At 43.0% G+C, this 25,579-nt stretch overlaps 1 protein-coding gene across 2 annotated transcripts in view; it reads right to left on the bottom strand.

The window, feature by feature from the left end:
- Positions 1 to 3,035: 3,035 nt before the first annotated feature.
- The window catches only part of SEMA5B (semaphorin 5B), a 135,034-nt gene continuing 112,490 nt past the window's right edge, over positions 3,036 to 25,579 (bottom strand). For both annotated transcript variants that reach the window (XM_075153924.1, XM_075153925.1), the window contains exons 18-21: positions 24,686 to 24,835; positions 23,733 to 23,777; positions 20,335 to 20,540; positions 3,036 to 4,431 (exon numbers count right to left, since the gene is read on the bottom strand). In XM_075153924.1, coding sequence (XP_075010025.1) covers positions 4,276 to 4,431; positions 20,335 to 20,540; positions 23,733 to 23,777; positions 24,686 to 24,835 — 557 coding nt within the window. In that variant the 3' untranslated portion in view covers positions 3,036 to 4,275. The remainder of the gene's footprint in view (positions 4,432 to 20,334; positions 20,541 to 23,732; positions 23,778 to 24,685; positions 24,836 to 25,579) is intronic.

Below are 25,579 nucleotides of genomic sequence, written 5' to 3'. Positions count from 1 at the left end.
TTATAAATATATACTGTATCTATCCACTGATAGATGTATACACTATTACAAAAAAAGAGTAAGCTGTTACACAAACTTTACATTTACATTTTTTATATATATATATTTATATATATATAACTCTCCCCCCACTACATTTGGTACAAAGAATAAATCAATCTCAGTGGACAGCAATTTTCTCTCCAGGTGGGCTTAACATCAGATTAACACTGGAGGCGTCAAATTGTCTGCATCAGACGTGGACTCCATTCCTACTCTCTGTTGACTTCAAACCAACCATATCATGTTCTGAACATAAGGCATTAGGAACAGTGGTGGTAAGACAATACATATTCTTCTCCTATAGTATCTGTACAGTTCATATATTTAAGAGCAGCCCTGGCTCATATGCTGAACATTCAAGTGCACCTTCAGAGCAACAGCAGCTCTTACGCTGTGGGTTCATCGTCAAGTGGTTTGTCTGTTAGTGAGCTGCACAAGTTATTTCTGGTGGCTGACAGCTGATCAAGTAAAGCCTGACAGCTTTTTTTTTGACAGGAGGGAGAAAGGCAGCCACTTCCATGGAAAAAGAAAGAAGAATGGCCTAATGAAAGATGTTTCTGCTACATACTTGGCTGCAAGATTTCCATAATATTCCATACTGTATACCTGAATCCTATCCGAAGGGTTTGCAGAGAACCGATGTCTCTAGGTCAACACAGCAACCGCCCAGGGTCCCCCTTCTCTATCTTAGACGTGAAAGAAAAAAACCATATATATAGCAAGATGAGTCTTTTGGAAAGCAATGCTCCCAAACGAAATGCATTTCCTGTGTACTGTAAGATGGCCTGAGGAACAGGAAATTTTAGCAAGTTTAACATCCAGCTGCAGGAGCAATTCAAGCTGCTACATATGTTACAGACCTGATGATCAAGCTGCCGAATTACCTGGATTGCAAGAATATCACCGTACACGGTGTCATTAACCTGCCACACATTAGAGAGCTCATAAAAAAAAAAGCAACCCTCACACCACATTAACATCGTCCTTAAAAAACCTGCACTCTCATGCAAACATTAATTGAGTAATAAGCATTCTGATTTCTTTCTTTCCCTCTCTCTCGCTCTCTCCCGGATTCTACTTTCTGCTCGAATGGAGTCTACAGACCCTTGCTGTGATTGCCAATTATATGAAAAAAGGCTGAATCCATTTGGACGGCTGCTAAGAAGGAATGTCTTAATGAAACTATATCCACATGCACCACCCTCAGAGCATCTGCCCTCCAATAGCCTACAAAATATCCACCCCTGTGCGCAATCGCAGTGATGACCTATCTTGGTGAGCTGATCATTTAAATACTTTCAGCTGCTATGTGGCACTTTGGGAAAAAATATTAGTTTACATTGTGTTATTCTGTGATGCCAAAAATGGAAAAATTTTTAAGGAGGGGGAAAAAAAAAAAGAAAAAGAAAGGAAAAATAGAAAATTAAAATAATTGCAAGGTTTGACTCACTCGCATCCCCCCCAAACTCCAGCTGCAACCCTGCCATGTTCATGGTAATTGCAGAATGTGTCGATACAGGGCATCTTCTGAAGGGGAAGCTCAGAGATGGCTTTAATTTTACAATGGCTAGAGTGATCTTGGGAGCCAATGTTTTCTTCTGAACCACATAAATTAAAGGTGGAAAATCCATCCTGATAGTCTAACACAATAATTCTCAACCCCTGGGCTACATATATTTTGGAACTACTTTAAGTGACGATTTTCAGCGTTGCTGAGGGGGATGCGGAAATTCAGTGAGACGGGGTGAACTCGTTACGGCGTGAGTCACAAAGACATCGCTCCTCAAATGGGGTTTAGGGGCCTGGGAAGAGCCCCCCTGCAGGCGCTGGTACCTGCTACCAGTGCTCTCCTGCTTCCCTGGAGATCCTGCTTCATTCCTGCCGCTCTCGCCCCGGCCACGCTGCCGGGCGGGCTTAGGGCTGCCAAGCCGCTGTGCCTCCTTGGAGGGTTGCAGCAGTTTGCTTCAGACAGAGCTTCAAGGTCTGCATCAGCTCCTGACCCCACTGCTTCAAATGCAAGTACATCTGTTTAAGGGCACCCCTCTCTCTCTCTTCCTCTGTTCCCTCTGTTTCACCCGGTGAGATCAGAGCAGAAGCAGGATGAGCTGCTAAATTAGAAAAACAGCTGCTGGAAATGATGGGCACCACTGAGCCTAAGGCTTCCTCATGGCAGTGCTAATGACCCCACTTTATTACAAATACCCCTGCAGCCTTCAATCACTGCAAACTGAAGTCGAACAAAGTAATTTAAAAATGGGAGGCTACTTTATTGTTGCCTTCTGGTCAAACCACCATAACACAGGCTTACAGAGCCATGTTGGCTTTTCCTTGCAGGAAAAGCAATATACTTGTCACGAGCAACACAGTCTTTCTTCATTTCCTACTGGCTGCCTACGTGAAAGAGCTGAGCACACAGCCCAAGCTGGGCTTCCAAACAAGCAACTGCAAAGGAACAGCACCGAGAAACGATTGGTGTTGGCCTACAGCGAAATCTGAAATAAGGCAAAGACAAACGGGACCGTTGGGAACATGGCCGAGGCAATGGCCAGGCACGGGCATGGCAATTGCTCGAGTAAGATGCAGACGACAAAGCCAAGCTCAGAACCACATGGAGCTCATGCGCGTTTCGGGGTGTACTTTTATCTCATGCTCAGTATTGAAACATTCTAAAATCCTTAGCATCAGGAGTTCATTATAAATATTTAGAAACACTGAATGATAACAGTGGTGAACTTGTTCACGTTGCTAACACATTGGATGTAATTGTACATTAAGCACCAGCAATAAGTTTCCTTTTTGCCAAACAATTATGTCAGACAAACATCTGGTTGTAGACAACATGGCTTCTGCATCAAACTAATACAGTTCTTATAGACACAGTCACACACATACACAAAATTACATTTCAAGGCTGGATATACTGTTTAATAATGCTTCCGCCCCAATAGCTGCAGCAGCATTTGTTTCTTGGGTTGTTTTTGTTCAGAAAAATTAAAGAAATATTGGCAAACAATGCACATTACTCAGCTGTGTTACTATTTCATAGAGTACTGACTGGAAGACGCTATAAGAATGTGCAGCAGACTTTCTGGGTCGTGTCAGACTATGGAAACATTCCTTACAAAAATACCCTCCCCCTGCAAAGTCAGAATTATTCACTCTTTGAAAGTAAATGAACTAAAAACCAACAATAAAACAAGAGGAAAAATTAGCCCAAAGCATGGTGATTTCCCAAGAAGAGCATGGCCTCTAAAGTTGCCTTTCCTGGCAGACGCAATCAGGATCCAAGCTAGAACAAAAGGAGTTAACGCTATCTCAGAAAAAAAGAGAAAGGAAGAAAGAAAAAAAGCCCATGGCTCTTGTGCGGCAATCATCACATCTTTTTTCCAGTGATATAAACATCTTTGTTTGTTAGGCACTCCAAGTTCATGTCTCCGATGTTATTCCAACATTTACTTTTCTCAGTGTCTCACTGCCTGTATAATTTTCTTTTAATTAAGACTGGAAACATTCTGGAAAGCTTCTTTGGGTAATGCACTTTGTTTGTGTGTTGGTTCTCATCAGCTGAACTGCATATTACCAAAGAAGGCTGCGCAGAGTATTTCCTGTAATATGAAAAGATTCTGTTGAAGATACAGGGAAGACTGCCCTAGAAAGTTACTTTTTTGTTGTTTTTGCAGAAACATAAAAAAAAAAATCAAAAATAAAAAAAGGAAAAGACAAAGAAAACGTTCTTCAAGTTGTTGGCACGATGGAGTCCCGCTCGGCCTGCCTCATGAGCTGCGTGTCACCCAGTGCACCATTGCTACCCTGTCTCAGGAAGGACGCTCCTCACCAGACAGACTCCTGCCCCAGGAGGCCACCTCTTGCCTTGCTTAGAGTGCACCCCTGTGTCGTGTGCTGCTGCGTGGTGGCCGCTGAGCCCAGCACACAGCCACCTCTTTGACAACGTCGGCCTTGGACAGCAACACTGATCTTCCAGCCATAAACAGTTGCAGTAGTAAGAGCCATCTCCAGCCAAATATCCACAAAAGCTCTGCAGAATGGTCCATATGCATTTTTGTCCTTGTAAGGAGATGTGCTGTTTACAAGAAATACAATTAACCAAAGGAAATAAAAAGACCCTACTGTACAATATTTACATCTAGAGGCTGAGCCAGTATTTGGTCCATAAAATCAATTAAAAAAAAATTCATATAGGAAGTGATCCAGTCCTGTAGGATCTGTCCATCATCAGCTGTTGGTAAAGGTCCTTCCAGGGGAGGCCTCGGGCCTGTAGTCATATTTATTCAGTGTACTGGGATAATAGGTTGTCGTGTACACATTGGTTTGCTGCAACGGGTAGAAGTTGGTCCTGTCGTCTGGTATCAAATTGTTCTTGTTAAGTGTCTGTAAAAGAGAAGAGGAGATGACAGGCATGGCAATGGTGCCACATAATTACTCTTTTCTACCTGCAGACACCTCCCTCTCACCTGCCTTCTCCATCACGGTCTCTGTTGCAGCCACCACCACCTTCCCTCCGGCTGGGAGAGTAAGACGGTACATCGCACTCGCTATGGGGCTAGTCTGGGGGGGACCACAGCTCCTGCCAGGTCTCCTTCGGTGGACCTGTGCTCAGCTACTGCTAGGGCCAGAGCCCAGAGCCTTCTCCAGGGACCCGGAGTCTCCTGGCAGATGGCGCGTTGTCTGAACATCATTGTCACACAAAACCATGCTGGGCAGACACAAAAGGTGGTGACTAATGGCAGCACTCAATCTAATCTCTTCCAAAATGCTCATGTTACAGCCTGCAGCTCCCTCAAACCATTGCCAAACGGCAGCTTTTTCTCTTTGGAAGAGCAGGTGTGCATTTACCTGATCTCCATCTCCATTGGTAGATATCCAGGTTTGGACCCCCCGATATTAAGTGTGTCACTTCTGTAAGCTACAGTATAAGTAACAAATCATGGTCACTTTTGGAAAAACTAAAATGACTTAAAAAAAATTTAACAACCATGTAACAATTGTTGGCAACAACAACAGAAAAAATGCGAATGACAAATGCCCCTTTTACCATAAAAATTTAGAGATGGGGCTTTCCTCCCTCCCCTCATCCCCCCCTTCTTTGCTTTTTGCAAGAATTACTATTACTCTCCCACCAGCAAGCAGACGTCCCCCTCCCCTCAGATTAAAGCCCATTGCTATGCCAGCCGTCACCTATGCGTAAGGATGAAATTCCACTTGGGGGGGAGGGATGCAATAATTTTATGGCACTTTGGCCTTCATCTTTATAGTCATCTGATTTCTGTGAATTTGGCTGAGGAACATTTATGACAGTTTTTTCAGCTAACCCCTGGCTTAATTTTCTTATACATATCTCTGGCCTGTGTCGCTCCTATGGGCACCTTTAACGGTTGTCATGCAGGGAACCCACTCCTTTGATTTGGGAGTCAACATTAGGCTACAGCATCCTCACGATCAGGGCACAGCACATTTAAAGAGGGCATGAGCGTCTCTCCTGTCTGGAGCAGAAAGATGGAGAGGTCTAATGAGGCAATTAGTCCTGGGACCTCACAGTTGCTCTGCCACAACCAGATGCTCCTGGGGGAACCACTTTACCTCAGTTCCCCCTTGAGACAAACAGCTCATACCCGACTCAGCTCAGGGCAAGATGAAAATTAATTAACTAATGCTCAAGCCCATGAAATACCCAGCTCCATTAGCCTTACTCGACCCATCTAACTTCAGCCACCTAAACTTCAGGCATTGGGGCTCTGTCAGCAAGCCAGGGAGAAGCCTCCTTCCTGCATGAAGGAAGGTGTGGATGAAAATGGCCCTCTGGGGGGGCCCTGTCCCCCCCAGCCCCGGCAGCAGAGGAGTGACCTGCAGACAGTGGGTGCCCGACTTTTAGGAGGCTACAGTTAGGTGAGCGGGGTCTCGCCCTGTGCACATGCCCATGGCACAGTCGGGGCTTAGCCACATCCCAGCTGTGACCGCTGAAATGATCAGAGCACCCCTAGGCTCAAAGACAAGACTACAGGCAGTATATTTTATCTCCCAATTTCTTTGTAATCGAGTAATTTTACTGCATGGGGAGCAGGAGAGGAGGAGGAAGAAAAGAAAATGCTTTCTTCTAATCTGATAGCAGACTGACAGCTACAGCTACCCTGGGAGCTGCGACTCCCAGTTTCATACAAGACATTGGGAGGAAAGGCTTTCCTACCAGGCAAAAGTACCCTGGCAAAGAAATTTCCCAACTGCTGAACTACCAAATAACTCTTTTGGAAATGGGCACTACCTGAAACATCTCATACACAAAATCTGGAGGAGACTCAGCCTTCTCCTCGTCTGGCTGTGATCTTTCCCTGCCTGGACTCTCTAAAATGAGCTCACAGCACGTCACTTGTAGGAACCAAGGAGAGAATTTGTATAGGCATGGTCAGAGTGACAAATATTTCCAAGGAATGAGAATTTGTGTCCTTCAATACGGAAAGAAGAAAAGAAATGTCATGCTTTGCTCCCAGTCACCCAAAGAAATATTAAAATAGTGTAGGCAACAGTCTGCTGCTTTGTGCTGGAGGCTGGGAAACAAGGAAGCCAGGCTCAGTCCTCCGCTGCTTGCTATACTTCCTTGGGAAATCCAATTAACTCGCGCTCTGCTTCAGCGTCTTCTGACCCAGCTTGATAAAAACGATTGAGATCCCCTGTAGAAATGCATTTTGCTAAGTACTACCACTGAGTATTTGGGGGAACTGCTCTCTGGTGAACACCACAGGTGTTCATACCAGCTGTACACGACGACTGCTATTTCCTATCGGTGTCTCTAGCCCAGAATACCCACTGCAGCCAGCGTAAGCCCATGGCCATGGTCCACCACAGCAGGAGGAAGAGGCTGATTCCCACTGCCCAACTCCCTGGGCTCTCTGAAGGTAGTCCAGCACCCAGGCCTCATCTGGGTCACTTTTCAGGACGGTTAAGATTCATGACATGCCAGGATTACCACCTCTGAAACTTGGTGACATGAAAATCCTGACCTGGGATGGCTCAGGACCATCTTGATCTGAGGACAAAGATCTCAGGAGTCTACTTTTTTGGCTTTCGGTTGGAAAATCTGTATGAGTTTCAACACGTCCCACAGTGTTTAAAACTAGTCCCTTACAGCAGACTTAGCATTTAATTAACACGATTTGCATTTTTTTTTCTCTCTCTTGTCTTACTTTCATATAACATTTAATTAGGAAAAAAACCCACAACTGCTCCTTTGCTCTTTTTGGTTTTATTTTCGATGGAGGGTTTATATCTTAGTAAAATACCTTATGAAAATGGTTTAGCGGAATTTATAATGCAATTAGCTGCAAAGAATTTGTCTCCGGAAACGCTGCGATGGCAGTACAGTCCTAAATCAGCATGATCAATGTGCACTGCTTTAGCATTTCCTCACACAAACTTACTGTCTGTCTCATTTTAATAAATAGATGATTAGGTTTCTTGGCACTAGAAATTAGTTGATATTTTGAAGAAGGGAAATTAGGCAGCAGTGAATTTTAGAGATGTACACATACATACTCATGCACTGCAGGAGAAGAGGCACGCAGGTACATCTCTCTGGGTGGGCTCCCGTGCTGTTTTTACTCAGAGCTTTAACCCTTGCTCTTGTCCTGCAATTCTTCACTGTGACAGTACAGAGATGGCCACAACTTTCCCTTTGGAAGATATTCCCCCAATGCTATATGGTTTATGCCGTCAAGGTCAGAGCCTCCTGACAACGTGAACTCGCTGGAGTTATTGGGGGGATGAAAACAGCCTGCTGCGCCCATAGGTGTTCCCACCAATATTTATCAGTCCCAACGGGAAAGGCCAAGAGTCGTCACCACAGCACAACTACAGTCGATCACAAAAACTAACACAGAACAGACCCTTGTTCACAGCCTAACTCCTACAAGTGCCTCTTCACCTCAGCCACCTCTGAGCCAAGTCCCCAATATTACAGTGGCCAAAAAGTGGTTGCCATATGCATACATTTAATTTTGTTCAGCTTTCTCCATTGATATTTTTAGCCTAAGTCATCGTTCAGATTTTCCATTTGTTACTTTTTCTCCAGCAATGCCTTCCCACTACTCCCCCAAATTCTGCCTCTGCTCCAAATCATTAAGTCATAATCCACTGACCTACTTGCTTACATTCTCCCAGATGTATCAAAACATCTTCATGTGTAGCAGTATGGGACTTTCAGTACTACTCCCATCCTACAGCTGCATGTACAAGCTGTATAAACATTTCTTACACAGATAAACAGATCAAATGTTTCAATTTTCAATAAACAGTCACAAAAATTTCAAAACTTGATTTAAAAAGGGGATGAACATCTCCCCACCCCCAATTAAAAGGCATTTTGAGATGCTAAAGCGAAAAGGTTGCTTCTAAAAGCATTCTGATACACATACAACTAACACCAAAATAAGGGCTGTAAAGTAGTTCCCATAGTGTGACATGCAATGGCAAGATTTCCTTAATCTTCTCACACAGAACCACTCAGGTTTCTGGAGCTCAGCATTCTCTTTGAGCTCCAGATCTTCTTTTCTACTTTGGGGGTGGTGTGGAGGAAGAGTCAGCAAGTTTCCCAAGAGTCTTGCAGGTTAATCTTCACCAGCTACGCAGCACTACAGTCCCCGTGAAGTCAGTGAGCAAGGACAGTTTTCCCCAGCCTCACAGTTTCTCCACTATTTCTCTGTCAACAGGTGTAATTTCAGCTCTTCCACCTCCCACCCATGACACTTTCCTCTTCAAAAAGGTAAAAAGAAGAAAGAAAAAGTTGGGTGACCTTCCTGGGCAGCTTCAAACCACTCTGTCTAGCATTTATGGTTGTCACCACTTTTAGCCTCTGCAGAGGCTGAACAACGCAGCGTGCACCCTCCCAATGGGCATGGCCCACCAGAGACGTGTCGCCTGTGCCAGGACTGACTGCATAGTTGGAAGTTTCCATCTTGCAAGTTTGTTTGTAATGTTGAATGTCCCAGTGTACTACAAAGAAAAACTTCCCCCTTCCTTCGTCACAGAGTGAGCGCAGGCTCTAAGGAACCAGGTAACAACTCCAATCACTGCTAACCCTGGTCATGCACTGTGGGCATAGGGAAAGGTCTAAAATTAGGGTCCTGGTAGCAGACGGCAGCTTTGTAGTCAACCCATTCCTCTTAGCAATATCCAAATCAAGCCCATGTGCATCCTGTACCCTGCCTCTGCAGAAGTCAGGGACAAAATTCCCACTGAACTCAGTCGCACAATTAGCCCTAAAAGAATTAAAGTGGCGTTTCCAATTTTCCTTGGAACAGCATCCAACGGACTTCCTGTAGCAACAGTGGGATGGCCATTACTCCCCCTCATCCCCCAGGAAAATGGCGGGATAAGGGAATTGTACAATGTTTTAAGGAAGCCAAGATTCAACGTTTAGCTTCTTTTGTGCTCCTTTTAAGTTGTTTGTTTTTTGCAGTGAAATCACATTGAACAAAATGCCTTTTCAATGCATTTCAGCTGTTTTATGGAGCTAGCCATGCCTTCTTGTTAAAGGATGTTACTTTTTGTGTTCTAGGAACATTAGCCAAATGACTTAGGGTTGTGGAAATATATTGATATTATGAAACATTTCCCACAGCTTGTACATCTCTGGAAGTACCAAGGCAGAGATCTCAGAATTATAATTAATCAGTAAATTTGGAAATAATTAGCATAATGATTACATTTCAGCAAAATAAACCATACAATTAAAATAACCTCTTTTGGCAATAATTGACACCAGGATAATAAATGACGTCTGGCCCACCCACATGCTCCCTTTCTTCTGATCCACCGGATCACACTGCTGTGCCTCTCGAGCTATTGATTACAAATGACCCTGGAAAGACGGAAGGTTGCCAGAAAGACCCTATGAGACCCGTGTATTTACTGCAAACTAAGAGTGATTTTTTTAAGACTTAGGATTCTTCTTTCTGATCTTTCTTAAAAAATTGCTTAGTGTCTTACACTAAGCAACTATCTCACCTGATGCTTTTATAAAATCTCTCGAGCTCTGCCTACACTGAAATCAAAGGTAGCAGTGGCCAGGGTTTATGTGTTGAGTTTTTTCTGATGAATTCAATAAGGCTGTTTGCAGGATTTACCGTGAAGTGTAGATGTACAGATGAGGAACCTATTTTCTATATAAGAAGATTTTTTTCCTCTCAAAAAGAGATACAAAAAAATTCCAGTGGGACACCAAACTTATGATTGCATGTTCCTTTTGGATGGAAGCTTACCATATTTTTAGACTGGAAATTCTTTGTTCACTGTTATTGGTAAATAAATTAAACAACCCCCAAATGACGGCAGCATCTGTAGATGTGCTCAGGTTGACAATGGAACTAACATTCAATTATTAGAAAATGAATAGCTACAGTTTTCTATAGCTGTTTGAAAATAGCTATTTTATCCTTATACTTAGGAGGGAGTGAGGTTGTATTACTGCCATTTTAAACTTATAAAAACCTTCAGAGTTGGCAACATAAAGGACCATTGTCAGAAAGATGCTTTGGCACATCTTTGACTTTAAGCACATGAGTAAGACGACAAAACAAATTGTATGTAATAGTAAGGCAAACTGAAGTGAGTCCCTGCTTAAAGCTAAATCCAGGTTTAAGTATTTTTCTGAACTGGAAACTGAAGTCTGAGAAGTTGATGGAAATCTTCCCACTGGCAAGTGCAGGTGTCTAGCCTAAAGCTTGCTATTTATCCCTGGCTTGCCAGTAACTTGGTGGTGGCAACACCCATGACGTGGTGTCCAGACACAAAAGAGGAATTCAGGGCTGCCCTAAGCTGCTCCCAATATAGCTGGTGCACGGGATATAGCAGACATGATCTCAGCTGTGTGGGAAGGTGTAAACTGTCTCCTTGCTGCATTACTCTGCTTCAGTGTATGCCCTTCCTGCGTTCCTCGCGTATATGATAGTGTTACTACAGGGACTGATGAGTTGAGCTACGGCACCTGCCCTCGTGCGTGCTCTAGTACTCAGACTAACTCACCAGAGGTATAATCACTGCCTAAAACTAAGTTTAGTAATCTGCATTGGGTGCAGATGATCATCTAGAGCAACTGGGCCAGACTGGGCTTCAGCTGATGGTAACTGGTAAGGCCACAGTGACCGGCTGTAGGTCTGTCCAGGGAAGGCAGCTCTCACTGCCTCATTGCAGTTATATTGGAGCAAGCAGCCCTGAGTTTTCAGATGGCCTCAGAGCTGCTTATTCTGGTGAATTACCAACACAAGTCATGCAGCCTGGTGCCAGCCCACAGCGCTACATTTAGACTGAGAATTGCAAAGGTATAACTGCAGTGGTGCAAAAAAAAAAAAAGTAGTGAAAATAGAAATAAAAGTAAAAACTGGCCTAATTTGCCATCTGCTAACTCCATCCAGTCTCTTATAGCCTTATTGCTTTCCAAGTATCTCCCACCCTCTAAATAGCTGTTTTCCTATTCTTTTCCTCAAGATTGCTCTGTTTTCTCCCCATGCTGCATCTCACCTTGTTATTTCCTCTCTACATTTATAATCTCCCCAGGTAATTTTCCAGTATTTCCATAGCAATGGCTGTTTTTTTGACACACCTCCCAATTCAATATCTTCTGCTAGTTTAATTAACACATTGACTGCACCTTCTCCAAGCTCGTTAATGAAGTATTAAATAAAGCCAAACCTTGCATTACTGCTTGCGGTGCCCCACACAACTCCTCCCCATAGCCCCATATGTTCCCATTAACGATTGCCTGATGTTCACAGTCCATTAGCCAGGTTTCAATCTCTGCAGCAGCATTCCTGTCCAAGCCAATTCCTACTTACACGTCACAAGATTATTTAAGACACCAACATCATCCTCTTTTCTTTAGGTGTATGGACCAGTGAAACTACATTTTTAACCAGCTGAGAATCTGCCCTTATGCAGCTCGGTCTCGTGCTTTCCCTTCATCCTCTAATGCTGAAACTCTGTGCAAAAAGTGATCATGTTTGATTTCTTCCTGCTCAGCATTAGGTGCCGGCTCAGCTGCTAGTTCAGCCCAACCACCTTTCATTTCATCAGGGTATGTGACATGTTGCCTCTCAAATATTAATTCAGATTTGCCTGCATATTAACACTGACACAGATTTGTTTCAATGACTTCCATCGCTGTAACTGAAAGCACAGTCGAGTCAATCCCATTTGTTTCTCCTGGTTTCACTCTCTAGTACGGCCCCAACTCTGCCAAATTTTAAAGACCAAGCGGGATTTAACACCCTATTGATATGCTTTGTTGAATGGGGAAGGTCCAGGTGTACTCTATTGATTGTGGGCCTGTATGACTACAGATAGTTTCTCTCATCCCCAAATCCAACTGGCGTTTCTCACACAGACTTACTGGAGCTACTTCTGTGACTTTAGTGCATTGGACTTCGGTAGCTTAACAGTGACTCAATTAGCTGGGAGGAAATTGGCCTGCTTTCTTACAAACGCTTTTGTATTACCTTTGCATTTCATGGCACAAACGCTTTTGTATTACCTTTGCATTTCATGGCACTGGGGGTTTGCCCAAGATCCATGATATTTATAAAGGTAATTGGAGTTGTTCATTAGCTGGTTCTCACAGCCTCTGAGATACGGTCCATCTAGATTCCTTCATCCGCAGATTTTCAGTTCTTTCCTTTATTCACATGCTTTGTGCCAAAGCTCAGGACAATGTTAAAGCTGACTTAATGAGGATTCCCCCAGCTACAGGGGAACGCAGGCAGAGCTACTCCTGCTTACCCTACGCCAAACCTATTGTGCATATATAAATGATGCACCAGGGAAAGGTGGCAATGGATGTAGTGTTGCTGCAGCCTCTGCAGCCTGCGTGGTGGCAGCAGCCAGCACGTCCTGAGCAGCCCTCAGCTCTCAATTGCTCTTTAGGACAGGCTGGTCATGGTTCAGGAAAAAACAGCTCAGGTGTTTCGGCTGTCCTCTCTCAGAGCTGCCGAACATGTTCTGGACATTGAGCTCTAGTTCTGAATACTGACACAGCTATGTATGCAGTGAGATTTCTTTATAATTCTGCTTAAAAATCCATTATTCGCTAGTGGAGCTATTCCAGATGAATAGTGAGGCAGCTCCCCTTCAAGTGTTCCACGAAGGTTATATGTTTTCTGGTATTTATTGTTTGTCTAATACTATCCTCTTCCTTTACTTTAGCTCCCTGCCTCTTTCATGGCCCCCTTTAAACTCTTCTGCAAACACATAATTAATTCCTCCTGCATATCTTGGAGGCACTGAGGATTTCCCAGTTCAGCTAATACACATAACACAATACACATAAAGCCAGCCAGAGCTTTGAGGAGACAAGGGGGGAAGAACCACTTCAAGCACCTGGACCAAGGGAAAACCATTAACTTTTAGCAAATGAGGCTAAGGTATACTTTTGAAATATTCCTCTTCTGACCGGTAGAGGGAAGTCATGTAAATACACAGCAGTCAGTGCAGTGCAATTTTGTTATTCCCATTCCTGCAGTTCTTCTTCGTCTAATTCTCCTCCTTCCAGCACAGGTGGGTGGGTGGGGGCAGATACATGTCAACCTCAGAGAAATTAGGAAAGGCAAAAATTGCAAAGAAAAGGTAATATCAGTTATTAAATCAATTAGCGTAGCTGGAAAAATCAGATAAACTTTTGAACACATCTGCCTGTCTTCAGGTCTGAAATAGCAGCTCACATGTTCAAAAACCTGCCAGCTTTTTCCAGCTTATACTCATTGATCTAATTAAAAACAAAACAAAACAAAACTTGTCTGTCTACAAACCTGTCTTGCCTGCATCCACAGATTATCACAGCTGCAGTAATACAACCCCAAAGAAAGGCTAGTGTGAGCATCTATGATGACTAGCCTAGCCTGTAAAAAGGCAGAGCATGGACCATATCCTTGACCTGGGTGTAGAGGAGATAGGCCTGGTCATACCAGGGGGAGGAGAGAAGGCTGAGTCAACAGAGAAAAACATGACAGGATGAATATGAAGCACCTACCCCCAGTGTCACTTAGAACTTCTTAATATGGCTTAAAGAGGAAAACAAAAAGCCATCCCAGAAGCTGGACTCTCTCAAAATGGTAGAGGAGGAGGAACAATGTGGATTCCCACTCCATGGTGAGCAGCAACAGCCCCACGAAGTAACGAAGGGTTTGTATGAAAAGCAGCTGGAGTGGGGACCGATTCCCATTGGGGGACTGTTGCGAGCAGCTGCTTAGCATCCCAGAGGGAGCAGGAGCAAGGAAACGTTCAGATCCAAATTGGCAGTTTCCCCTACTCTTAAATAATGAACCTGTGAGAGGGAGATATCTGTGACTGGCACACAGCAACCCCACTGCTGCCATGGGCGAGGACACCTCCAAGAGACGCACATCACTACAGGCACATTCACCCTAGGACAGCCACACCTCCAGGCATGCTTGACTGCTCGATTTGACTGACACGATGATATAAAGGGGAGAAAAGACACTGATAGATTTTGACTGAGATGCACCACTTAATCCTTTTTTCCCCATCAGTAAGCTCTCTTGCTTTCCCTTCCTAGCAGGCATTATGTAAATTGAGAGTCCCCTGAAGTGATATTTGCAACTGCAGGATCATAGAAGAAAGGGCACAATGCTCCTTTGCCAGTACAACCCCCTGCCTCTACTATTCTTTTTCAAATAATACTATTCTTATGGTAAGCACTAAAAATATGTACTCTACCATTCAAGCACTTAATGTTCTTAAATGCCACTTTGTTCAGGGGAAACAGTCTTTGTTAAACATGAAATTCACTGAGAACAAAATTTATGTTTCAATCTGATTTACCACATTTTTATATATATATATGTATTTATTTTTTCCAGCTGATTACACCAGCTAAATCTCTCTCTAAAACGCCATGCAGCTAAAGCAAACACTTAAGGGAGGCTGTTGATAACTTATTGACGATGCTGGGTATCATCAACTGCTGGCTTATGTCTGAACTTTACAGCCACTTCCTGGGGCTTGAATGATGCACAGTGAAAGGGTCACCGGGAAAAGCAAAAAGCTTATATCACAGTGCTATCAGTGTATGTGCTGGGATCACTACAAATAAATGGGTTAGCCAATTTTAGTTGAAGTAGGAACATATCAAATTAAGCGATAGGACACTGAAGCCCTAAGTTTTCCATGGCAGAGAGAAACAAACATCCTCGGAGACCAAGGCTGACTTAGACAAACATTCCTCTAGGGCACTTGACAGTAGTTAAAGCTCATTTCAACTTGAATCACTGGCTGTCTCCCTGCTATAAAAAAGGCGTGATTTTCAGCGGCAATGAAAATGACCGTCACCAAGACAGAGACTTTTAAAATCCATACAGGGATCCACTTTTCTACGCCCTGAGCTTTATTTCTTTTTGCGACATTGAAAGCCACACCAAACACCCAGCCTGTTGTTTTGTTCAGAAGGATTCGTCTTCCAAAGACAGAATTGGTTTCTGTTTCATAACCCTCCATGTTGGTATTTTATTGCCATTAATTATTCAGGATTAGTAATGAAGTATGGACCACAGTGTCCAGAGTCCTTCACAGGGGGTGTCAGCTCTGCACTGTTATTTGATTCTCAACAGCATTGTTCTCACTTTATTAAAAAATATTCATTGTAGCTTCTAATTTATACAGGGTCCCAAGTGATCTACTGAATATTCCCCCCATTTTCTGGTAGCATTCATATTTGCTGTATAACTTTGGGCTAGTGCAGGACTCGCAGTTCTACTGAAGTTAATGTGTATTGTTCTGACGTCCTCCTAGAAACTTCAGGTATCAGGTGATACCTTAAATATTTAGTTTCCCTCTTTCATTGCCATATCCTGTAATCTCACTCAGTTCTCACCTCATTTTCCCCGACGATAAATTTGCTCATTGACTCATAAATGACTGTTCTGCTTGAGCACAAGTTCAGTGTTTGGCCCTTAGCTTCTACGAGAGCAGCAGTGATGCCCAGAGCAGATGCAATGCTCAGGTGCTTCCTCAATTTATTTGAGGCATCAGTACAGAAAGAGTTTGACTGCGTGACTCATGACTAAAGCTATGTTGAAGGAAGGAAGGACAGAGGGAGGTCTGTCCAGCACAATTGAGAAGAAAATCTGCAGAATCATCATCATAACCATCCTGCAAACTTACATTTCTCACTAATCCCATCTGGCCTGATCCAAAGGCCATTGGATTCTGGATTTGGACCAATGTGCAGACGCCTTTGCCTGTCCAAATCCCGTGTAGAATACAATGTTGGCTCTCTTTATTGGCAGAGGATTTAGCAATAGGAAGAAGCTCAGCCCAAACCCTTTCTCCATGTGTGGCTGTTCCAAGAGCTCCGAATTCACAAGAGCTCAACCTTGACCCTACATCCTCCCGCTTCTACTGCAGGATCATCTGGCTTTCCATCAGCATGACTCTAATAAGTAACTCACATAAGTAAGTCACTGAGTAGCTGAAGCAAAAATGTTAAAAAAGAGGGTCTCCTCTCTGCTTTGATAGCCAGTTATTAACTAATCGGCATGGCAGTACTGGGAAGGTTGTAGGTGGTTCTGTAACCCATCATGCCAAAATGTGAAGAGCAGATAATTTTTATTTCATTATGCTCTTGTTCTGCACAGTCTTCAATATTGTCAGAGTGCTGTATGAACTTTAACCAATTAATGAAACATGAACTGCTTATTAGGTGACACAAAAGGTCTCTCCCCTACGATCTGTGAATAACAAATCAAAATCAACGTGCTGCTGGTAAATGCATATGCATGAAATCTTTTAAGACACCATGGCTAAAATAGCTAATAATAAACCTCACAGCATTCTTGAGAAAGCAAAACAGGAAGGGAAAAGAAGCCAGCAAAAATAAAACACTCTTCTGCAAAACACTGCCTAAGCAAGTTAGCATCAGCTAAATGATCAATAGGTCACCATTATGTATGATATTTACATCTGATCTGCAGTACTGCATTGCTGTGCTGAAATGTCCAACAAGGCTCATATCAGCTAACACTTCCTTCATTAAAATCTGCCACCATATAAAATTCACCTTGATTTATGAGTTTGCATTCAGTGCTGTACATTTGAATGTAACACTGCCAAACTTTCTACTGTGTTCACCTGCTGGTTGGAGAGCAGAGATATTTCAAGATGAAAACAAACTAAAGATGGTTGCAGGAGGCTTTTTATTATCAAAGAATGGAAAATAATAGACTTGTGCATATGCTTAGCCTTCTGCTACCATCATGCCACTGTGTATCATTTTCTGTTACTGAAAAGTAGTCTACACACCATGCATTTCCTTAACCGTGGATTTATTAACTCTTTCACATACACACATACAAACCTACAATGATGCTTTTGCTTTCATTACCTAGAAAACGTTGGGGGCAGTTTTCTTTGTATCTGCTGAATAGAAACTTACTTGCGTTTAGAATCTGGAATTTCAGGTGTTTTCATTTTCTTTCATACACACACATTTTAAATTCAGATGGGCCCATATCCAAGCTCAGTCTAACCCTCATTTTCCAGAAGGTGAATTTTAGCTCCTCCATCATTTGAATGTTAATTGTGTAGCATCACAATAAAACCACACATGCTCCTTGAAGGCATGAAAAACTCCCTCCTGACCCTTAGAAAAATCTGCCAGTTATTCCTAAATATAAAGCTGGCTAATAACAAGTTCTGTAAGTAATTACACAGCACAGAGCACACAGAGCCTTCCTCTTACTTCACTAACGCTATATTCTTCAAGGGAACACTGAGGAGTGGCAAATTTGTAGTATTAAATGATACATTTTCAGTTAAGAGTTTAAGAAGGGAGGGCCAATAGAGAAGATGAACATAAGGAAATATTCAACAGGAATAGAGAAAAGGGGCTTCACTTGATAAACAGATTTTACCCTTTCCATAAATCTCTTTGCCTCATTCACCACTCTGAAAGTGTATGTCTTCGAGTTCTTCTCGGCAAGTAGCCCCTTGCTCCTAAACATTTAGTTTTGGTCTGTCCAATGACTGCAGATTTATGCACTTGAACTCTTTCCCTTCCTAACATTCTACAAATAAGCCCCATCTGTTCTATCTCTGCTTCTGTCCAAGTCCCTTCTCCCCCAGCCTAACTCATACAGTCCCAGTTAGCTAATGCCTTCCTTTAAATAAACTAGACTTTTCAAAACTTGATCTAATGGCTAGGCTCTTTATGTCCCTCGAAAGAAGGCTCTAACAGCTGCTCACTGTTACTACACACTAGATCAAGTATTCAGAGATGGATCTATCAAAAAGGTCAACTCCCTCCTGATACTACATTAACTAATCTGCTGCTATTTTAAACTTTGCTTAGCTTTGTTATTACTTCTACTCCACTGCACCACTCAGCATAGACATATTGCATTTCATAATCCATTTACCCAATTGATCAAGATTGTTCTGCGAACAACTTCATCCTTCTAAATTTTAACCATTCTTCCTATTTTAGCATCAACTGATAACATAGGATAGCACAATATAAATCATGAAGAAAATGTTAACACAAAGCCAACCCTGTAACTACCTGCTTTTGATTACAAAAATAAATTTGTCTCTTTTCTTCATTGTTTGCTATGTAAGAAACAAGGGGATACTCCTGATCATCTCTTTATTCCTGCAGGCTTTTCTCATCTGGGTCTTCCTATTGACTTTGCCACAACTGCTCACATAACTGAAAGGATTACTCTCATACTTTGAAGCTTCCAGGATCAGGTCCCAGTTCTTTACCTGTCTTAATAATTTATTACCTAACCCGTATATGCAGAGTGTATAGAATAATACATCCTGTGAAACTTTGTTAAAAGCCTCTGAAAATCCCAATACGTCTGCTCCTTCCCTCCTATCCAGATCAATATTTATTTAATTTAAAAAAGGAATCCAATTTGTTTGACATGATTTACTTTCCACAAATCCATGCTGACTCGCATTATGATGCTGCACCCTTATTAAACTGTATGCAACTGTAGCCTTATGCTGCTAGGAAATGTATTTTTGAGACTACATTTATAGGCAGCAGGATCCTCTGAGGGGCTGCAATGCCCAACAAAGGAATTCAGCACATGCTTATTGCCAAACTGGTCTGTTATTTTCCAGTTCAAACCGTTTCCCTTTAAAACACCAAAACAACATTGACTTTTTCAAATTATTTGATGCAAGCTCTTAGTTCTGATGCGTATTCACATCGCAAATCATGGTCATGTATCAGGAATCATCCTGTGCCCAGCATTATAAAATCTCTATGTAGAAACAGTCCCCAACACCCAGGGAGTTTAGACTATGGCAACGGTCCCACCATTGATCTTATTGTTGGGTCTCAGTCAGAAGCCAGGCCAGATCAGCAGAAACAGACAATCAAAATGTCAACAGCACATAGCTATACGAAGGAGCAAGCAGCTGCAGGGTTTCCTTTTGTTTTGTGTTCACGCCCCAAATAACGGTCCACACTGTTCAAGTGACCTTAGGCAGCTGTTCCTCCCATGATGACATGAAACCCCTTCACCCATCCCGCTGCTCACTTTGATCCCACACTTCACCTGGAGACTGATGCTCAAATACAACGACGCGCTACTGTCTCAGCATATTGTCTCTTGCACCCTTAGTCCTATCTGCTCAGATAACAGGTGATGTTCTCTTTAGCAAGCAGACATGCCAACAGAGTATGCCTCTTCAACACTCATCTTCTCCTAAGGCTTCAACACCCAATTCTGCTGCTATCATTGAATTCTGCATGGGTGCTTGCGGTAAGTTCTGTCCAGTACTGATGGGGGCGCAGAACCCTCTCTGCTTTCTCATTCTCTCCAATTTGGCAGTTCCAAAAGCATTTCCAGAATCTCATCCTACCAATAAGCATTTTCCCAGCTATTTGTTGAATGAAGTTTCCATTTTTATTCTTCCTCCCCTCCGTTTCCTCTTACCATGCACTAACAATGCACTGAACTGAGCTCTTACTGACTTCTCAGAGGACAGTTTTTATGCATACAATAGTCAGAATGGGCTGGAGTATCTTGGTAGGTACTTGCCAAACTGGCATTCATCAGGACCGTGGAACAGAATAAAATCCCATTGCGGTAATGGGACTTTTTAACCCCTTCATGACAGTACGCAGAAATGCCCCTTCAACCCCACATGTAATGCCAAGAGCTGGGCACAGAAACACAAACCTACCCATTTCCAACCATGACATAAACACAGAATTTGTTCAGGTAGTATCAAGCGGTTTGTGGCAGTTCTCATCAAGAACCCTACCTTGAACTCCATAGGGGTGTACTTCTCGTTCTTGGGGGTTGTGTTGCCCTTGTAATGGAGATGGTTGGGAGTGGTTGGGTGGATAACGGTCGACTCCTGGGACTGCCTCTGACAGCGCTGGCAGTACACGTAAATCACAAACGTTAAGAGGCTGGAGCCAAAGAAACAGGAGACCCCAGTGGCAATCAGATGGATGAGACTAAAACCTGCAAGAGAAATGACAAGAGATGCTATTTTTAAAGAACAGCCTTTTTCCCTCTCCTGACAAGACCACAGGTGCAAATCAGAGCTATGACATCTCGGGATCAACATTAATAAGCTGTTGAAGCCGGAGTCTTACATTCTAACATAAACTGACATAATCTCCCTGCAAATCGGTCTCCCCACTGCAGCTCTGCCTTGTGCAGTTTAACAGGTTCATGCATTGTTTTCTCAAAGCTCCCTCCCTGTCTCTCCTCTCTCCCCTCTATTGATATTGAAACTAAACATTATGTTAAGCTGACAGCTAAAGAAATGAGCCGTACAAACAATGCACATTAATGCATTCCAAAGCATGTGCGTGTCCTGGAAATAAGAGAATAAAAATGCTCAGTGTTTCTCTGAAGGGGAACGAAGGGAGGGGAAAGCCCTTTTTGTCGGCTGCCCAAAAGGCCTATGGGACTGTGTGTGGGGTGGGGGAGATACACATTCCTCCCCCATGTAATCCAAGTGTGCTCAGCATTCTTGCTTATTCATGGGGCAGCGTTGCCTTGGCCATGTCTGCACTACCTCTGAGGTGTGTTTGTACCGCTAACAGTGAAACAGGGGTCCTCAGGGGAATGGGAAAGATAAGGTGGAAAAAGGAAAGGGGGGAACTGCTTGAAAAACACTTCTTTGTTGGCTTTCTCCACAAACTGCAAAGATAGGAAGCCAGTTGCAGGCAGGTGGGGGTAGCCACAGTGCAAATATTTCAAAAAGAAAAGCTCTTGGACTATAAAAGCCTCCCACAGAGCTCTCTCCACGTGGGATTGCAGCAGCACCCTCCAAGCACAGCGCTGACCTCTGGAAGGAGCTCTAGTTGTGCATCCCACACGCTGGGAGTTGCTTAACTCGCAACTCCGGCTGGTGGGGGGAAGACAAAAAGTCAAATAGTACTCCTCATTCCTTCCTCACCTCAGAGATTCTCAAACCCCATGGTAAAACCAACAACTAACAGATCTCTACTGACAACAGAACAAAGAGTAGCGACCTTTACAGCCACCAAGTTAACGAAGAACCAGAAGCAATCTTGGGTGGCAAAACTTTATGACCCTGTTGTCTTTTGCTATGTGCAGGGGGGGATCTACAGAAAAAGAATTCGCGATGATGACTTCAGATGCTACTGCCTTTGCTCTGCCTTTGCTCTGTCATCTTCCAAAGAGGAGTAACAGGGGCCCTAGTGCCTGGGGGGGGACCCCTGACTGCTTCCCCCAGGGCAGCTGTCCCAAGGGACAGCCACATCGGCTCAGTGGCCACTGCAGCGGTAAAATTCCCGTAATACTTAAAAAGCCAATTCATTTGGACAGACTGCTGTATTGACTTGACTGTGTGCAGAGAAATGGAAGGGAGTACTCAGAGAGTGGCTTTAAATGAGGTTCATTCTTAGTCTGATCACGGTGTGCATTTTTTTGGTGCCATCTTACATTTTAACTGATATGCTTTTCAAATAGAGAATTCTGCCCATTAGTCTACTGCTCTCCTCTAATCTTTAGTTAAAAAATATCCTCCTGAGTTTAAAAAGAACAAAACCAATAGACTTCTACAGCAAAGTAATGCACTTCAATCATAATTACAGTAAAGAACATACAGAATTTATTAGACTGACGAGCTACATTTATTTTTTAAACTACACATAAAATTCTATTGCAAGATTACCACTTTCTATTATGTTTTGGATTATGGTCCAAAAAAACAGCAGAAAGATGATAATTTCCTACTAAATGTTACAAGACTTTTGCAAAAAGACATTTCCCTTCTAGAAACCTCTGCCTGCTTTACGTCACTCATGACAGCTAAAACACCGAATGTGCATCTGTGCTCAGTGAAGCCACATGACACTGTCACATTCTCCTCCTGTCCAGCTTTGCTTATATTGCAGTGAATGTTTCATTTCACTACTACATTTACCAATTCACTACAGTAGGAAATCCCTTCTAAAACATCAAGCTCTCTTATACTTCCCTCTCACCTTTGAAAGACCCATCTGATTTTTCAGGTGACTTTTAGCCGCATCTTGGGGAAAAGCCAAATTATTTTGTCTGCAGCATGTGAGTCCCCGGGGGGAAGCTTTCTGGTTCATCACTTCAAAATATAGATTTTCTGAGACGCATCAACAGAATTTCTATTGATTGGCTTCTTTGCCAAATATTGTAGAGCACTAAGTAATAAATAATATTAACTATGGTAAAATGTAGATTGCAACAGCAAATACAATGGTGGTGGTAAAAAAAGGAAATGTGGATACAGTGCACAACAGCAGAATGCAAGCCGTAGCAAGAAGTACTGGAACTGAAGCAGATACATTGCACCCTCTGAGGGAGAGGGAGTGATGCAGAAAGCCAACTGTTACATTGCAGGTGCTGAAATCTTAATTCCATTGATTGCCCCACAGTCACAAACCGAGAAGCCACATTTCTGTTACCACAGGTGGTGTGCCTTTTTTTGCCATGATCTCCACAGGGAGAAGAGATTTTGGCAGCCTGTAGATCATCTAGATTTCAGGAAAGCAGGGATGTGACACTAGCAGGAATTGACATGGTCATTAGTGTGAAACTAGCATTTTAAAATGTCGAAGGAACCTGCCATTTTCTTCAGTCTGCATTTTTATCATAGGAGCTCCTAGGGCAGTGGAAAACTGACACTAATGACTGGATCTTTCCAAGTTACATGCAGAAAGGAGACACAACTTCTGAGAGAGGTGAGGACTTGAATGAAAGGAAGTGCTTGGAGGACAAGTATAAACTCTAATCTCATCCTATATCAGCAAAGGATCTAAGAGATCCTGTTCCCTGAAATCTTGATAGGTTATTTAAAAACACCTGCCTCCAAAAAGCTGGAGGCTTACAGTGGTGGAATGAGGAATATCCTTTCCTTTCTCCTGAACCATTTACCCTGTGGGTAGAGAGAGACAAGCAATGTGCTCCCTGGTAATTAATGACCCTCAGTGGCCAACTCAAACCCCAAAATAAATAAAAATCTTGGAACTGACAAGTGGACATGCAATACATTCCTCCAGTCTGACTCAGACAGCAAGACTCCAGTGGAATTAAGGCTATCAGTGGGATATGAGCTGTATAGATTAATGGTTTGGTTGATACTGCACATGGAGAAAAGAAGCCAGGTTAAGATAAAAATAAGATATATAGTTAGTGGTACCCTACCTCCACAGTTTGTGCTCTCATCAATACTGGAGGCTGGCAGGATCACTAAACAAAGAGAAGAAGATTGGAGAAAGTTGTCATTTTGCCATCACTTTACCTCTTTAAATAATTAAACCCCCTGTGCTCCAGACACAAGAAGCTGCTCACGTGTTCTGCAGCAAGCTGAGAGTCTCTCTAAATTGAATGATAAGCTCAGAGTGTGAAACACATGCAACAAAACCTCTCCAAAGACCTGACAATTCCAGTACTGTTACCTGATCACTTTTAGCTTCTTCAATTTAGGGGAAAGAAGATAGCTGAGAAAACAATGAAAAAGAAGAGTACCATTGCCTAGATATCTCAGATTTTTAAGTCAGGGCACTGTAATCCAGAAAAGAACATGTGAAAAGGGGTTATTCACTCTAGACCCATATCAAATATTTGCCTGAGAGATTCAATTTCCACAGAACACAGAGTGGAAGATGTTGATGACCATCTGTCCATCAACAGTGTCACTCAGTTAGACCCTTGATTAATCTCCCCACTTCACACACCAATTTTATCCATCTGCCTCACCTTATTTCTTTGCCCTTTTGGGATGCTGCTTTTGATACCTGAACTCAAGGACCTTCTGTTGCCCGTATCCATACTGAGAACAGAGATAATTTTTATAACCCAGCCTGAGATGAACTATGCAAGGTTAAAAGTTTCAATTCAGATGAAGCAATACTGGTTATTTATTACAGACGTAGGTAATTCTGTTTTAAACAAAAGCTAAGCTGCCTTAAAGGAATGTGAGTTACCCTGTGCCTGCAACAATGGAGTTTATAACATGTTTCTTTGTTTGCTTGTTTTTCTAGAAGCATCCAAACCCAACTTATAGTAGAGAAATTCTCAGCCTAGCTTGACCGTCAGGGCACAAGCTGCTTTCCTGAATGGCCCACCCTCTCCCTCCTCCATGACACCGTACATACCAGGAATTTCATTATACAGGCAATCTTGGTACTGCGTGCTGTTTCCGACGCACTGAGAAGAGTCTGGGCTGTGTACCTCGCAATAGCGGCTGCGGTATTGGATGCCCTCTTCATTACACAGGCTCCACTCTGACCACTCTGACCAGCCACCTGAAATCCAAGATCAGGAAAACACACAGACACCGTCACCAAGAAGGAGAAGGATCCCTTGTAGATACCAAACTTCTCCCATGCAGAAGGATATCTAGATCCTGGCCTGGGCCTCTCTCGCACATCTAATCCAGGGGCCTTTAGTGGATTTAATTTTCTCAATACAAATTACACTGCATGCACCATACCCTACTTGTCAGCTTGTAGGACCTCCAAGTTTTAAGGTGGCCTCCCAGGGATACCCCAAGCAGCCAGCACAAGTTACAGCAGTTACAGAGTTTAGCTGATGTTCCTAAGGGCAGGAGTCAGCCCCAACTGGACCAGAAATACACAAAAGCAGTTCAAAACCAGCACAGATCTAAACCCTGTCTTCTGAGTTGTAGCACATGCTGTCTGTGTAAGAAAAAGGAAGGATTGTCCCTTCAGCAACTGTACAAACTGATGTTTCATGACTCCTTTTGTTTGTTTTGTTTGAAGATCTAAGCTCCTGCTTTTTCAATTACTTTAAATGGATCAGCCGTTAACAAGATTTTGCCTGTCGGCACCAGAATGCCTGAGCATGGGCTATAGTGAACAGGTAAAGTGAAAGGTGATGCATTGCAGTTGAACACTGGGATGTCTCCTTTTTCCCTGGCTCAACAGACATTTACAGAATGGACAGAAAAGCTTCTAACTGGTGGTGTTTCTGATTTATTTTTTAAACATTTTGCAGATGTGCCTTGCTCCCACCACCACCCAAGCCAG

This window comes from Calonectris borealis, chromosome 6 (genome assembly GCF_964195595.1).
Source record: "Calonectris borealis chromosome 6, bCalBor7.hap1.2, whole genome shotgun sequence".
NCBI lineage: Eukaryota > Metazoa > Chordata > Aves > Procellariiformes > Procellariidae > Calonectris > Calonectris borealis.
This window is presented reverse-complemented; position numbering and strand designations above follow the sequence as displayed.